At 36.9% G+C, this 16,170-nt stretch overlaps 1 protein-coding gene across 1 annotated transcript; it reads right to left on the minus strand.

Moving 5' to 3' along the window:
• Nucleotides 1-23: 23 nt before the first annotated feature.
• On the minus strand, nucleotides 24-1,442 carry selenoe (selenoprotein e). Its single transcript, XM_088618053.1, has 4 exons — nucleotides 1,281-1,442; nucleotides 1,080-1,156; nucleotides 760-838; nucleotides 24-339 (listed from the first exon to the last, which is right to left on the minus strand). Exons 1-4 carry the CDS (start codon nucleotides 1,392-1,394, stop codon nucleotides 196-198), a joined length of 414 nt encoding a protein of 137 aa, XP_088474179.1. The 5' UTR covers nucleotides 1,395-1,442; the 3' UTR covers nucleotides 24-195.
• Between the last annotated feature and the right edge of the window lie 14,728 nt (nucleotides 1,443-16,170).

Below are 16,170 nucleotides of genomic sequence, written 5' to 3' on the forward strand. Positions count from 1 at the left end.
AAGAAAGAAATGCAAACATATAATTGAGTCATATTGTTGCAGTTTTTTATTATTACTTTAAGTTTGTAGTGTGCTCAGCTTTTTCGTACTGCAAGAAATGCGCTTTCTCAGTTTGGAACCAGACAGATCTGCCTTTGGGTCCCACACGTCATTCTTACTTCCCGCAGCAGTTCCGAAGCTGTCCACTAGGTGCCCTCAAAGTTCATCCTTAGGCGCCTTCAGGGGGAAGTGCTGGAATTGTTTTGGGACCTCCTCTCCTTTCTGCGACCTTCTGTAGAATCCCAAAGAATCCAGGAGCCTGCTAATCTCGTCTGCTTTCATGTTTTTCACAGGAACGGACTGCAAACGACAACATTAGGTGTCTCGATCAGGTAACTTGTGCATTTTTGCAAAACACGATTAAAGGCAAGTTCTCCCAGCGCAAACCTGACCTCTACAACATCCTACAGTATTCCTGTTGCTACAGATTTTGACTGCTAGTTTTGCACTTTGCTGTATGGCTTAAAGCCAAACGTCGAAAACTGATACAAGCGCAAAATTACAGAAGAGGTTCTGCTGAAATGACAGCCTTTTATTAGATCTGGAAGGATGTTTTGTTTTTCTTCCACCTCTAAATTCTGTAATTTAGAAATTTAAATAAAATATTAAATATTGATAACAGGTTTTTTAAACGACAGTATATAGATGCTTCGTGTGTACAATGGACAGGCAGGTCCAGTAGTTATGGTGTTAATATTCCGCTGAGAGCACACTGCTTACCTTCACAACCTCTTCTTTCGCATTGAAGAACACCAGCTGCGGCTCTTCGCCGTCGTCAGAGTGATATTCTAGGTTATGGCTAAATCAGGAAAGTTAAGGCAAACTGTGTAGTGTTGGGAGGGTGAAAAAATAGAAATTATTCTCTACAATGATATAAATCAGAATATTAATCAGAATTAAAGTACTATGAACTAGGTTATCACGTGTAAGCTGTATACCAACCTGAATCTATTAAGCCTTCAGTACAGACGTACAGAAAGACAGGTAAATGATAGCTGGTAGTGTTATTATTCCAAGTGGAATGCAATGCTAAAAGATACTAGAGAGCCCAGCGCTCCATCAGAAACTGGTAAAGCTCTGGGATTCTCTTGATGGATCATCCAACCACGCTGGGAGCCTGGCAAAGCAAATATACGATTTATTACTGTCATCTTACAGGTGTGTGCCCAGAGGGGACATCTACCAGTAAGACAAAAATATCCGTTCCCAAAGAAAGGCTATTTTACAGTCAGTGAACTTACCACCAGCTTCCCTTTGGCTATTTCCAGATTTTGTTCAGTCGTTGTTTCTGAACTTTTATTTGCCACGCTTTCTTTTGCTGATAAGGCCAGCAGACATAGCAGAAAAGCCCACATGTTTTTGGTCTGTAAGCTGCTTAAATAAACTATATTGGTAGCAAGAGGTTGAAAAGGCTGAATTTTTAGTCAGTTGTGGACTAAACCAAACTTTTAAATAGGGGGGTGTGATGGGGGAGTCGGAGGTGGTGTTGGGGATTTTGCCAAGATAATAACCCAAAAGCATATAAATTGTTCAAATGCAAAGCAATAAATTAGGAAATTCATTCTCATTACAATATCATATGGTGTATGTTGGACTATTTGTTGCATTTTGCACCCCCTAACTGACATTTAAAATGATTTTTTCCAAAAATACACCCTTGTTAGCAGGTGTGTTATTATCAGCTTTTCCCATAGAAAGCCTCATGCTGATAAATGAGTTCAGACTGCTTTTAACTTTTAACACATCTCATATTAAGTATAGCATGTCATGAGCGAGCAAATTTTGAAATGCTAATCAGGCGAATGAAAACTTCAAAGTACAGTCCCATCTCCCTTTTAAACTTTCTGGAGCTCTGAAGAACAATATGGTTCTGCTTTTGCCCTAAATTCAGTCTTACACAGTGGAAAGAGAGTTGCAATTTGAAAGCTTGCAAATGTCTACCAATTAATATCTTTATTAGGTTCCCATTGAAGAGTGCAGTTTTCAGCCTCACCCCCAGAGGGCTCACAAGTCACATCTCTTGTTTTTTTGGCAAAAGGGAAGGTAAAATGTACTTCCAAGTACAGCCACAGACAATTATCTATCCAACTAAAATAAACCCTTCAGGATAGGAATGTTGGAGAAACCATCTTGCTATTCTTTCCCCAGTCAGTCCTGCATCTCTGACTTCACACGGTAGGCAGTTGTGCGGGTGATGTGTCAGACATGATCATCCTTGATTTTACATTTTCTTTAGTGAGAAAAACATGTGACTTGGCATCATGCTTCCTGCAGCCCTCATGGATAAAGGATAAATATTTATATCTCTGTATATCCTGTGTTGGCTAGGTCTGATTTACCAGATGCACAGAGATGGTAGTCACATGCAGTGTTCAGAGTGCACTGCACCAGTGGAAAGAAAGCATGCGAGTACAGTATTTCACTTACCAGCACCCCCTCTCCTTGCTGAATCACATGTGCACTGGAAATATGCATGTGTCAGAGGTGCGTGACTAGAATAAGAATAAGGAAGTGGGGTAAAGCTTGCTCTTTCCACTGTCAGTATCTTGGCATCTCTACCAGAATATGCGCAGGCCTTTTAGCACCGTCAAGAACGTCTTTAAAAAGCATCCATTTAAATTACGACAATCACGAGTATCCTGACTGTTACTACTATACTCGCAGAATCATGAACAGCAATAACAAAATTACTATGAATAAAATAAAATATTTGTGACTGATAATAGTAATTGTTGTTTGTGTGGGCACTGAACAGAAGAATGCTCAGCCGATTCCCTAATTACTGTCCTTATATTCAGAGCCTATGAAAGCATGGCACACCATTAATAATTCTACACATGCATATGAGAATTTGCAATGTAGTACTAAACCATTGTAGTGAACAAAGTCTATGAAGTAAATTGAGTTTTTTGCTACTAATTAGTGTCCACAAAACACTTATCAGTCTGCTAAAATCAGAAATATTATGGTCTAACATGTATGTCTTTGCCTCCTTCTCTCAAAACTGGAGTAGTAATTCATTATCTGTAATGGCATGTAAAGGGATAGGGTTCACGATAGTTGCTGTGGGTGAGTCCTTCGGGTTTATGCTTAAGGGTATGTAGTTGAACATGAGGTGAAATGTAAATGTGTTCAAGTCGCCCTCCATCACCACCGTCGTCTCTAACTTCGTCATCATTGTCAAGCTTCATCTGAGACCTTTCCTCTTAACAGTTTTGGAATACGTCCCTAACGGGGGGAGAGAGTTGGGGGAGCACATCAGAAGGAGCTCATAAAAGTTTGTTAGCATGGTTTCGGTCAGACAGCAGAGAAAGCAATAACACACATTCCACAGCTGGTGAAAATGTGGAAACTTGGAGCTACGGTAGAAGGCAGGTCATTTGGTCAGAGTAACTAGTCCCAGTGGAGTTAATGTGTAACAGAACTCTCTGTTCCCTGCATCTGAAAACCAGCAGAATAGAAGAAGGAAAAATCTTTTTTAACTCCAGATGGAATTTCAACCAGGTTTCTTCCCATAATTTTAATGGATATGGGAAAGTGTATTCTTTTTATTTTTCTATAAAGCCCCCTTTACTATACCTGAAACAAAGTTCCCAAATTTGTCAGAACAGTGTGATTTGTTTCATTTATGGATAAATTAGAAGATTTACTTGATGCTGTTTTGTTTCTTTTGTATAAAATACAGAAGGCATTATATTTGTTTACACTATGGTTGAATTAACTCTGTGTCATCCATTGGTTGTGCTGTTCAAGTTATTATAATATCCTAAGAGCAATTAAATTATATAAATCCATAATACAATAATAATCTGATTTCTTTTCTGTGTCTGAAGGTATTCTTTCTTTCATTGTTTTTAATTATTACCCGTCACTGAGGTGGTGTACACTACAATTTCAGGTTTTCTGCTCTACATGTCTCCAACTTTGAAATCCTGGGGTAATTTTTCTCCGGATGTGCTAGTCCCTGGCTTGTTTTTCAGACTCAGCAGTTAAGTATTGTTACAGTTTACCCAACTTCCCTCCACTAACACTGCTGCTTTACAAATGAAGGTTGTTCTTTTGATCTCTACTGTCTGGAAATAATTTTTATGGCTAATTGAGACCTCATTAAAAACGTTGTTGTTTTTAATTAAGTCTTCTAGTGGCAACTGAACAGCCAGGGAAAGGTTTCAGGAAAGTAAATCTAGGACTCTCTCGTGTGGATATATGGTAAATGTTCCCAGAAAATGGAAAATGATGCCCTTTCTATTGAATACTGTGTGCCATATAAAATATTCCCTGCTCAGCATGGATTGATCTTTTACAAAGACTCCTATCCATGATTTTGTCTGATTAAAACCCTTTACAAAATCAGCAACCTATTACTTGCTGAATAGTATTTTGAGTCATGGGTTTTCATTTTGTTTTGGGAAAGGAAGACTCCAAGATGTGGATTGTCACACATTATTATTATTATTATTATTATTATTATTATTATTACTACTAATACTAATGCCTATATAGAGAGCTTTTCTGGACACTCCACTCAAAGCAATTTACAGGTAATGGGGACTCCCCTCCACCAATGTGTAACACCCAATGACAGCAAAGGTGCACCAGTACACTCACCACACACCAGGTAGTGGTGGGGAGGAGAGGAAAGTAATGAAGCCAATTGATAGATGGTGATTAGTAGGTGGCCATTATTGGTAAAGACCATTGGGAAACATGGCCAGGTTGTTGTGGTAACAGATCTACACTTTTTAAGAAATGCTCAGGAGTTTTTAATGTCCACAGAGAGTCAGGACCTTGGTTTTACATCTCATCTGAAGGACAGCGCCTTTTTACAGTATAGCGTCACCCTCACTATACTGGGGCATTAGGACCCACACAGATCACACGGTGAGCTCTCTCCACTGGTCCCACTAACACCTCTTCCAGCAGCAGCCTTAGCTTTTCCAGGAGGTCTCCCATCCAGGTACTGACCAGGCTCACACTTCTTTAGCTTCAGTGGGTGGCCAGTTGTGAGTTGCAGGATGCTATAGCTGCTGGCTATAAATGTGTATATATAATGTGTGCATATAGGTTTTATTTATGAGTAAATACGATATATTTTTAAGTTTTACAAAAGTTGTGCTAACATGTTTTAAGAAACAAAATCTGAATTCCTCCATAATTGTTCTGGCCATTTCTTGGTTTAGAAAGGTTTTAGCTCATGCTTTTAAGAGACCTATAATAAGAAAATGAATTAAAACCTAAATATTTGGCAAATTCTATAAAGCCTGAACAATGCAGGCTATGTTATAGCTGTATCCACCAACAGAAACCACCGACTACCAGAAGCAAGCACTATAGTAGTCAGGCTCTATTTACTTTTAAATAAGCAATCACTTTGCTGAGAAAGCACTTTCCTGAAACGGCCACATTGAAGCTTTGTTTTTAATAGGGGCTCTTGAATTACAATGTGTCACCAAGCACTGTAGTTACAAACTTCTGCTTGTGTAAGAACTTGCATTTTTGTCCATGAGTAATTATGATGGGTGGGAATAAAATGTGAAAGCCCGTGGCTTAAAGGAACTGAAGGTGTTGTTCGCACAAATCTCTTGTTCCCTGGAAATAGAATGGTACCAAACACTAGTGACATACCTGTACACTTTCTGTATAGATGTTACTAGTGAATAGAAGTGAGTGGTCTCACAGCCTACACAAACTGATTTCTGCCTATAGGACATCAATCAATTGCCATAGACAATACATAAGCTGAAAAAGGAACAATAGGTCTTTATTTGGGTCATTAATATTAGTTTAAACAAGCTTCTAAAATCTTGAATAACTTGGAACAAAGTTTTCTGTTTCAGAGATTTTCTCCTTGTCATTTTCTATATTTACAATTAAAATTTATAATGAACAATTCCTGTCAACCAACAAACCCACACAGTATCAGGAAGTGGTTTGTGAGGAGGGTAAGGGAAATAATGACAATATCAAAGATTTTTGAAAATGCACAACATACTGTACCACTCCAGTAATGTAGTATGTAATGCTCTGAAGTAAAAGGAATACAATTCTCTACACACAGAGCAGCCCATCACATTTAATTACATTTTAAAACAACCAGAGCTGTATTCAATTCAGCACTGTAGTTTTGCCAGCGCTATATTCAATATCTGGATCACTGAAAACCAGTTCTGTTTTGTGTGTTTATCGAAATAGACTGGGACTGAACCTTAAAAGAAAAGTCAATAGAAATAAACTAGCCTTAAAAAACTAAATATTAACCACCAAAATTATGATTTATAATAGGATATTTGTAAGCACTTTTATTCTTAAGTGTCAACAGTAATGTTTCAATTATATATTTTGTAATTTGAAGTTTTGGCTGAGCATCATCTTCCAACAACAGGCTGTTAAGGCAGAGTTAAGTGTTTTGGTCCTGATTTCTAAAAACTAAAACATATGATTCGAAATTTTATCAATTCTAGACATTTGTGAGACTCTAAACAAAGACTGCAGATTGATATGAAGGCTGACAGTTTGTGTAAATAACGGACTACTGACTCCAGACAACTTCAAGAGCGATTCTATTTTAATTTCATTCAGTGCATTTTCCATGATGCAATATCTCTTCCTCTGCTTGTAAGTAGCCCTAGGCTTTGGGTATCAAAGTAGAATTTTTCTTAAATATTTTTTTTTATAAGAACTTAAAAAATACAAAGTACTTTTTGATAAAATGAATAATTAAAAAAAATATTATTGAAAAATTCTACTTTGATACCCCATATTATTTGAATCCCCCGCTTTTCTGAATTCTGTGTCAAATGTGCTGCAATGTATCAGGTTTATGAAAAATCATCAGGGTTTTGGATATGGATCTCCAATCCATACAAATTCTGTTCCTCAGAGTGGAAGAAAACTAAATATTCCTGATCCTCTCCACAGAGCAGAAATACAGGATAACAGTGATTGTGATATAATAAGTTTCATGAAGCATTTAGGACTGTTTTTCCCTTGTGTTTTTCTTTCCATTTCTCCATTACATAAACATTTTTCTGATTCTTTATGGACAAATTGATCTGCCATTGAAATGTCACTGCTGTCTGATAATTCCCCTGTAAACCTAGTTGTCACAGTACAGTACGTGCTGATGAAGCTAAGCTAGGAAGAACTGCTGTATAGTTGTCTTCCTTTTCAAAATACTGTAAATGAAAAATTTTACAATTTGTGGAACTGAGCATTCACTGCAATCAGAGTTTTTTAGGTATACCTTAACAAACATAATATCTCTAATTCCACAGTCTTGCACTGTACATGGTTAATTTATTTGCTGAATGCAGCTTTGTTCCACAATAGTGGGCTGTTTGGTGTTTTGTCAGTGACAAATCATAATGTAACCCTTAAAACAGGCAAACCACCAAACCAGTCTAAGGCAGGAAATCTCAAAATGAAATACAGGCAAACCCATGTCTGACACTCGGTGGCACCAAGTCTAGAAAGACATACAGTATTTAAACATTCATCACTTGGAGGAAAGCAATACATACTCCAATGTATTATTATCACGCTGTTACATTTTACCATGACTCTGTAAAATGTACTGTAACCTGAAATTAATTCTAAAAATCATTCTGTGGGTTTGTATGCTGAGGGAAATCACCTCAGCATATTTAAGATTATTTGGCCGATTAGTTTTGTATAATCAGTATAACAAAAGCTGAATGACTTAATAAGCAATACCTTAGATCATTAAGTATTGTTTCTGGCGATAGTAAAAAAAGAAGTCCTATTTAAGATTTTTAGAGCTTGTTTAAAATGTAGCATTGTTTTTCCTTTAATTCCAATGTTTGTGAGTTGTGCATTAACAAAAATGTTACCACAGTTACATCACAGTGGATGACTATTTAAAAATCTCCAAAATCTATCAATGTTCAGGAGTTAACCACATCAGGGTACTTTGTGGTTACAATATATGCCATGAGACTGCCACTCCAGCTCTCCTCTCCAATCTGCCAAAGTTAATTTAAGACAGGATTGCATGTTTGCTTTAATGGTTTCAATCTGTCTCTTCTCTGTGTCGCAGATATGCTTGTTGTCATTCTAGGTTGCACAGTTCCTACTGTCATGTGTCATGTCTTTTATAGCATCTGTGTGGGAAGAGTTCTGCATTTTTAATAGCTATGCCATCACATCTGGGAAGAGTTACTGACACGTCAAATGCAGATATGGGTGTGAATGGTATTTTTCACATTTCAAATTATCTCCTTATATAGGCTACCTCTATCATTAATATTGTAGGTTTTCCACCTTCAAAAGATTTTGAAATAAATGAAGTTTTGCTCCACATAGAAATAAACATGTTATAAGCAGCAAAATATGATTTCAGTGAACAAAGCAGCACTCAGTAAATAATTAAGTATGATTGATTTACCCAATTGTAATGGTACTGATGATTAGACTACACATACTGTACTTAGAAACTAGAAAACCAGATTGATGGAGATTGCCAGATTATCTCTTTCTGACAGCACTGCTAATACAAAATCTTGATCCCTCTCATTGCTTCAACTATTTTCCCCAATCAAATCTAGGATCATACTTTAATTTTCCATGTATTTTTTAAACAGAAAAAGCAGTGCTTCTTCAAGGGAAGTAGGCTTTAAAATTAATCTCTGTCACATTTTGATGTTTGGTTTGTAAAGCTACCATGTTTAAGAGAAAAGAGCCTTCTATAGTCTTCTGCCCTTATTAACAGCAGCACTGACTATGTAGTGCATATCGAAAAGTCCACAGTGTGCGTTCTGAGTACTGTATGTGAAAACTAAAACCTTGAACCACAGAGTTTCCTCTGCTGAGAGAGCTGTGACCTGTTTTCCATTAAGCAGAAATCCTCCTTAATAAACTCTCATAGAATTTTTGCTGACAAGGGGGAAAATATAATTGCAATTTATACTTTAGTTGTGGACAAAATCCTGCACACTCTTCTATCTATTGAATTCAGACTTCTTCAGTCCACAATGACACACTGTAGAAGTTTAACATTCCAAAGCCCAAAAAAAGATCATAAGAAGAAGAAAAAAGATGTTGTCAACTTTTCAAAATGAATAAATATACTTCACGATTGGATCTTTAAATTATACTTTTTCTTCCATGTTATCATGCAGTATGGCAAGGACAATTACTATATGTTGCAGTGACCATTATCTTGGGAAATATGCCTTAACTAACAATGTTTTGTATTTGAATTTTTACATATCACAATTGTGTGTACTTTAGAACTGTAATTACAACACAAGTAAAACCATATGTGGAATGAGCTTTAGATATGATTGGGGGGGGGGGGGGTCAGTTCTTTGTAATGACTTGAGAAGCTACTGTGGGGGAAAAAGAAAATGTTTCGCAATAGCTCTAAGATGGTATTTTATACTATTCATTCAAAAATGAAGTGGATTGTTGGAAAAAGAGTTCCAAACACAGAGAAAGCAAGAGAATTTGCAGCTGATGTGATAAGTTGAGGTTACAAAAGCAAGACATCAACATATGTATAGCAAGTTGGGTGGAGATCCCTGAAACTGCACTACAGTTTGCAATTAAAAATGTTTGAGTCAGGAAATGGCTTCAATGTGCATCGGAGTTTGGGCAAAAACAGAAATATCATGCCAAGAAAACATTACAGATTTATTAAGCTTTTCTGTTAGATCAAGATTTTAAAGGTATTTTTATGTTTATATTTTCTTGTGGTGTGCTAAGTAATGGGGAAATTTGCTACTTGTCCAGTTTCTTTTCTTTTCTCCACAGCCAAACATCGTTTCTTCTTTCTGTTTTTCAGTATGGAACTAACCTTGTTACTACTTAATTCTTTGCAGTGAATGATAAGCCTCTGGGAAAATATGTGAATGAACTGCTTAGCTAAGTCATCACATCAGTGTGTACTGTATGTTACAAACACAGCAGCTCAAAATGAACAAAAGTAGCACAAAATGTAAAAGTGATTCCAAAAAATGACTACTGCTGCTCTGAGAAGATATTAAATAAATATCATGGTCAAATCACTTTAAATAAGGTAGCTACAGGTAGCTGTAACTGCTACATAATACAGGGAGATCTCTATTAGTTACAGCTGCAAAAGATCACTAGGAATTAGCATTAGATAACCTATAGATTTGACTCACACCCAGAGCTATCTTTATATCTGTTCTGGCTTTCAGCTACTATCCTTCAAGGGAAAATTCCAATCCAGAAGCCCCATTATACTGTATATTTATTTAGTTATCCAAACCATATGTGTCAGTCTAAAAAACAGTCCAGTATTAAAACTCTACACTGCACGTTGTTTAGCTTCTTAAAAAAACACTTTCATGTGAAATATAAAAATGTTCTGGTGCTCTAATAAACACAAGGGCCAAGGCAATAAATTGCAGATTAGTCATTTTTATGTGACCAGAGATTACAATAATTCTAATTTGCTATCATTCTAATAACAAAAATACAAATTAAATAAGGAGCAAAGGGTTGACATAATTCTTGAATTATATTGACTTAATATTGGATTATATTTATCAATGTGGAATCATGGACAGAAATCAAATTCAACTTCACTTTTACCTTTTTATGGGAGGAAATGATCTTGACCCAGAAGTTAAAATGCTCATTGAATTAGTCCTTATTATAATCTAAACGGTTTTTATTTCTCATGCTGTGTCTGATAATGAATCCCAGGGATTCCTAAAAAGTAGTTTTGATCTCCCTCTGCCTTTTAAATTCAAATGGAAAATGATCTTGGTTGAGTCACTTACAAATTATGCCAGGACCTGACCTTTTAAACCAGAAGGTTCCTGGGTTAATCTAACAATTACCACAGTCAAAACTAATCTAAAAGTAGTACTTGTTGTCAGTGTATGAAAGGAGGGAGATTACTCTTAATCTCTGTTCAAATGTGTGAGAAATGAAGTATATGTAGGTAAGATGTGTAGTTCATCCTGTTTTCCCCATTAAATTTACCCCACGTACTTCATTTTTACTCCAAATTAAGATCTTCTAGCTCCTATAAATTGTCATCTTACTGAAGTTTTATATAGTGATTATATGGTGAGTGGATACTCTTGCATAATGAAGAAAAATATAAATATTTTTGTCATCATGATACATGCTTCAAAAAATTAATATTTTTCATCTCCTTCTCAAGTGTTAAATTACTTTGGCTTTGATTCTGCTTTGCTTTGCAGAAAATAGTTGCCTTTTTTTCTCCACTCATAAATTTCTTTCTTCCTCTTTTTTTTCAGCACTCAAATAGCTACCAGATGTGAATGCATTCTCTCCAAGTTACCATAGCAACAGGGAGATCTCATTAGGCTTCTGGGCCTAGGTTGCTGGCTGGCTTACAGGCCTGGTCTTAGGGCCTAGTTGTTTCTTAGTCCTGGCACTTGATTACAGGCCAGGGTCCAGGATATGTTTAGCTTGGCACTCAACAAGTAATTTCAGTTACTTTTTTTCATTTTTTTCAGCAAACATTATACCACCATATCTGGATGAAATGAAGCCGTCATGTATAGTTTCTTTGTTTCTTTCTCTCATTTGACATTTGTTTAATAAGGTTCCAACCAGCAGCGGAAAACCTATTTTTAATTGACTGTAGCTTTGATATTGACCTACTATTGAACTCTTATTCTCCTTAGACAGCCTATGTGGTACCTGATCTGGAAATACAAAGGCCAAGTTCAGGCATATAAATAGGTGCTGAGGAGGCATACTTCTTTTTAAAAAGTTACAACAAACAAATTAAAAAAACAAAATGTCCTAATATCATTTTTGTTACATCACTGAAAAAAATATTATATTTGTGGAACAATTCTTTGTGTTGCATGCTTGGAAATGCATTATGTCTCTTTTCTCTCTCATTCTCCTTGTTATTATAGGAAATGGTCCCTACAGATTTGAATTCCGAATTAGTATGTTTGTTACAGATGGGAAGTGTAGTTATAAATTAATAATTAATAAAATGGCCTTCTTGGAGCTTCAGAGATATCATAAGCTATATGGACACTTTTGTGAAATACAGTTCGGATATCAGCATTTCAATAGGAGTTCCCAAAGGGTGGTCTTTTGTTTTTCTGTAAAGACAAAATTTCATTCTCTTAAAAACTTAAATTTCCTTGTGGTGGTAGAATTCCAGGAAAACATTTCTGTGTCAGAATAGTGAAAGTTAATAAAATGTAAACATACTACAATGGGAATGTTTGCACACTGTGCATATTTCTACAAAATAAATTCTTCTGTTGTTTTTCTTAGGGCGACTAGACATAAAAGATACCACACTTAATAGTAACCTGTCATATTGCACTAAGAGGGTATACCACTATAAACAGTGGAATATTCAGTTTAATTTTCCATTCTGTAAAGAAGAAGTAACATCATATAATGATTCTTACTTTTAAAGGAACAAAGAAACACCTGACACTTAGCACAGATTTATCAAGTTTTAAAGATTCCTTTCTACATTGTTATCCTTAACCCTTTTTGAGTTATAATAGGTCTGTTACATTGACCTCTGTGTCACATCTGGGATTTGCCTGAGCAAGGAGCTACAGAGGACATTTCATTTGTTTAGTCTGTGCAGAAACAGTAATTGGAGCGTCATGTCAGCAGAGAAATGCTCCAAGGTCTGGATTCAATTAGTAACCACATGATCCACATTTTCTATTTCTTTTACTGCTATGCCCCCTTTTTCCCCCTAAAGAGTACAAATATTCAGCACATGATACATTAACTTCAGGGCCCATTGCACAGTGCTCTGACTGTTAGGCCATGAATAGGCCTCTTGTCCTGAAGTGAAACCCAGCAGTGGGTCCCTGGCTCTAGTTTCTTTCACTGGTTCGATCTGAGCACAGCAACCCCTGGTTAAATTGATAGTCTTGTTTCTGAAAGGGCAGCCAGGAGTATCATGAAAGAGTAAAAAAGCAATATGAAGACAACAATTTTTCCCCCAAACCTGTGACTGGTGCAGGAGCCATGTGTCAACAAAACCAACTCCTGAGAATCACACACATCAATGTGAACGAAATTAACGTTAAAATATATCAAACTACAACGTTTACTATGGGAGATCTCCAGGGAATCTATGGTTATTACTGGAAGTGGTGTTAGTGGGACCAGCGGGAGGCTCCCACTAACTGCTGTACTAAGTGCTGCCGTCTGTGTGGGTCCTAATGCCCCAGTATAGTGGCGGTGACACTATACTGTAGTGGACGCCGTCTTTCGGATGGGACGTTAAACCGAGGTCCTGACTTTCAGTGGTCATTAAAGATCCCCGGGTATTTCTCGATAAGAGTAGGGAGTTATCCCGGTGTCCGGGCCAAATTTCCCCCCTCGGCCTTTACCTCCAAATTGTCCCCGTGTATGATTGGCTTGTACTTGCCCTGCGATGGACTGGCGCCCCATCCAGGGTGTACCCTGCCTTGCGCTCGTCGGTTGCCGGGTAGGCTCCGGCTTCCCGCGACACTGTATGGTATAGAGCAGTTTGGCAATTGACATGGCATGATGACAATGTTTACTTAACATGGAATTCCTTTTTGTAAAGGGGTGACCATTTCTTTACTTCGTTCCTTAGTTATTTTTTTAAATTTGCAAATAGAACCCAGTCTATCTTTTCCTTTCCCAAACCACTCTTTCACCCTAGTCTGTCACAGTGAGTCATGAGAAATTCAATGAGTATGAAATTTTATTTAATTAAAAAACAAACCACAAAATCACACCAAAAACAAAACAGACAAACAAAAACCTTGTTTGACGCCCTGCTAGAGCACTATGCGGCCTGTTAATAAAAAACAGGCTTGGGCCAGTCAGACTTGAAATGAACCTATAAGACAGGTAATTATTCTTAAATGTTGTCTGTTATTTTGCTGCACCACTGTTTGTATGTTTCATTAATTGAAATAAAAAAAGTTTCTTGGTGGTAGTGATAAGTTAGACTTAGAGGAAAAGGGGTTTATGTGGAATTTACTTCTTTGGTCAAAAAAGGACCTATTCTGAAACCTGAAGACAATGCTTATCACCACTTCTACAAACAAGATCTGTGTCTCATATAGTAGCTATTGCATCACTTAAATTTAACAATTGCAAGAAAAAATATATGAGCAAGACTAATGAACTCCCCAGTGAAAATTCGTTGTGGTAAACAATAATAAATGTCCAAAATGCAAATTAGCCAATACAATATGAAAGCCAGTTCATTGACAACAATAAAATAACAAGAAATAGCAAATATTCCATATTAATAAGCACTGCTTATGCACATTTACAATAATACTGTTAACACAAAGGACTTCTTTACAAATAGAAAAATATGAAAGCTCGTAATTTAGAAACCAGCTGTACCATTAAACAACAACAAAGACAACAATGACAAGTAGGAAAAACCAGCATTCAAATGGTCTGAAAGTCAAGAGGCCTGAACAGGACAAATGCATCTCAACGCCTGTATATTTACACTCTCTGCAGGTATGGTGCTGACATACACTTGGCAAAAACAGATTTCTAACATCATGAAAATATTTCATTTTACTGAACCATTTTGTTCATATGGAGAACACTCAGAGCTCAGCCCCTTCAACTTGAAAGACTCCCTGTCCTAGCTAGTGTCTGTTAGCAGAACTAATCTGAAAAGCTGTATCATCTGTTGTCTGACATCAGGTAAACCCTGGGCATAATAACTTGAGCTGATTATTTTCCTCAGGTCTTTAGTACCCAAGCTCTGCTTGAAGAGAAAATTATTCAACAGCTAATCATGCACCACAATTCAAGTCCTAGGCCACGGTGGGTAGTGTAACAGTCAAGGCTCTGGACTCATAGCTAGAGAGTTGTGGGTTCAAATCCCAGGTAAAGGGATACTTCCTAAAGGAAGGTTCTTCACTCATATTGTTCCAGTAGAATGCCCAGATGTAAAAATGCATGCAAGGGTAAATTGCTTTGGATAAAATTGTCAGTCAAATAATCTAATAGTAGACAGACACCATCTTGGTGAGGGAGGCATTCAGAGGGGCTTCACTTTGACACTGGCACACATAAAATCCTTCCATGTTTATATAATGTGCAGATCATAACCTACAATGTGGACCAGTAGCAGTTCTTTCTATGTCTCCAAAACACAAAATGGGGACAAGAGCTGTTGAGGCACGCACACTAATTCCCACACCAGGGACGGTGGTTCATTATTACCTGGGAGCCATCCACTCCAGCTATGTTAACATGCAGCAGTTCATTCAGAGCACAGCTTTCAGTAGGTGTAATAACATGCAACAAATAAACTCTTCATATCCAGCACACCCCAATATACACGAATATATCACTACTGGCATTATTTAGTTGGCAAACAATTTCAGCTTTCAGTAGGTGTAATAACATGCAACAGCTTTCAGTAGGTGTAATAACATGCAACAAATAAACTCTTCATATCCAGCACACCCCAATATACACGAATATATCACTACTGGCATTATTTAGTTGGCAAACAATTTCAAATACTCAACCTGTCAGGGTTCAAATTTAACTACTAGACAACCACAGTATAGTCCACCAATATTCTGTCTTTCACCTTGACAATGATATAGTTTAGATTGTTTTGTGTGGATTTCTGGGTCTACTTTGGTATTTTTGAATCTTTGCTATTGGTAACTGCTTTGGTATTTTTTGGGAGAAAGGTACATTAACAATTGTACTGCAATATCAGAATTTACCATGTGAAACAGCATTTCAATGCCTTTCTTATCACCAAGACAAAGGTAGTGATTTCAATCTCTGAAAACAAAGATCTATTTTAAATTCATGGTTGATTGTTTTATGCTGATAAGTGACATTTTAGTTTTTTGGTCAAATTCCGATAATGGTGAAATGAGTCAACAGATCAAAAGAGACAGCATTCTTAACTTTGGCTTTAACTCGCCTGGCTGAGGAAAAGACAGTACTAGTCAGAGATCAGGGCTGTCACATCCATTCCAAAAAGTTCCTAAAACCCAGATGCAGATTTTAAACACTGAGTTAAGAGAAAGTTGGTTGAACTGTGCCTTCTCTGGAACGTAGTAGAATGTGTGTTTAACATGGAAAGAATAAAAAAGCGTGTATGATGCAAGTCTGATTAGATTCGGAAACAGTGCATGAGAAGCC

Source organism: Lepisosteus platostomus, chromosome 24 (genome assembly GCF_059453375.1).
Source record: "Lepisosteus platostomus isolate fLepPlt1 chromosome 24, fLepPlt1.hap1, whole genome shotgun sequence".
In the NCBI taxonomy this organism is placed as follows: Eukaryota; Metazoa; Chordata; class Actinopteri; order Semionotiformes; family Lepisosteidae; genus Lepisosteus; species Lepisosteus platostomus.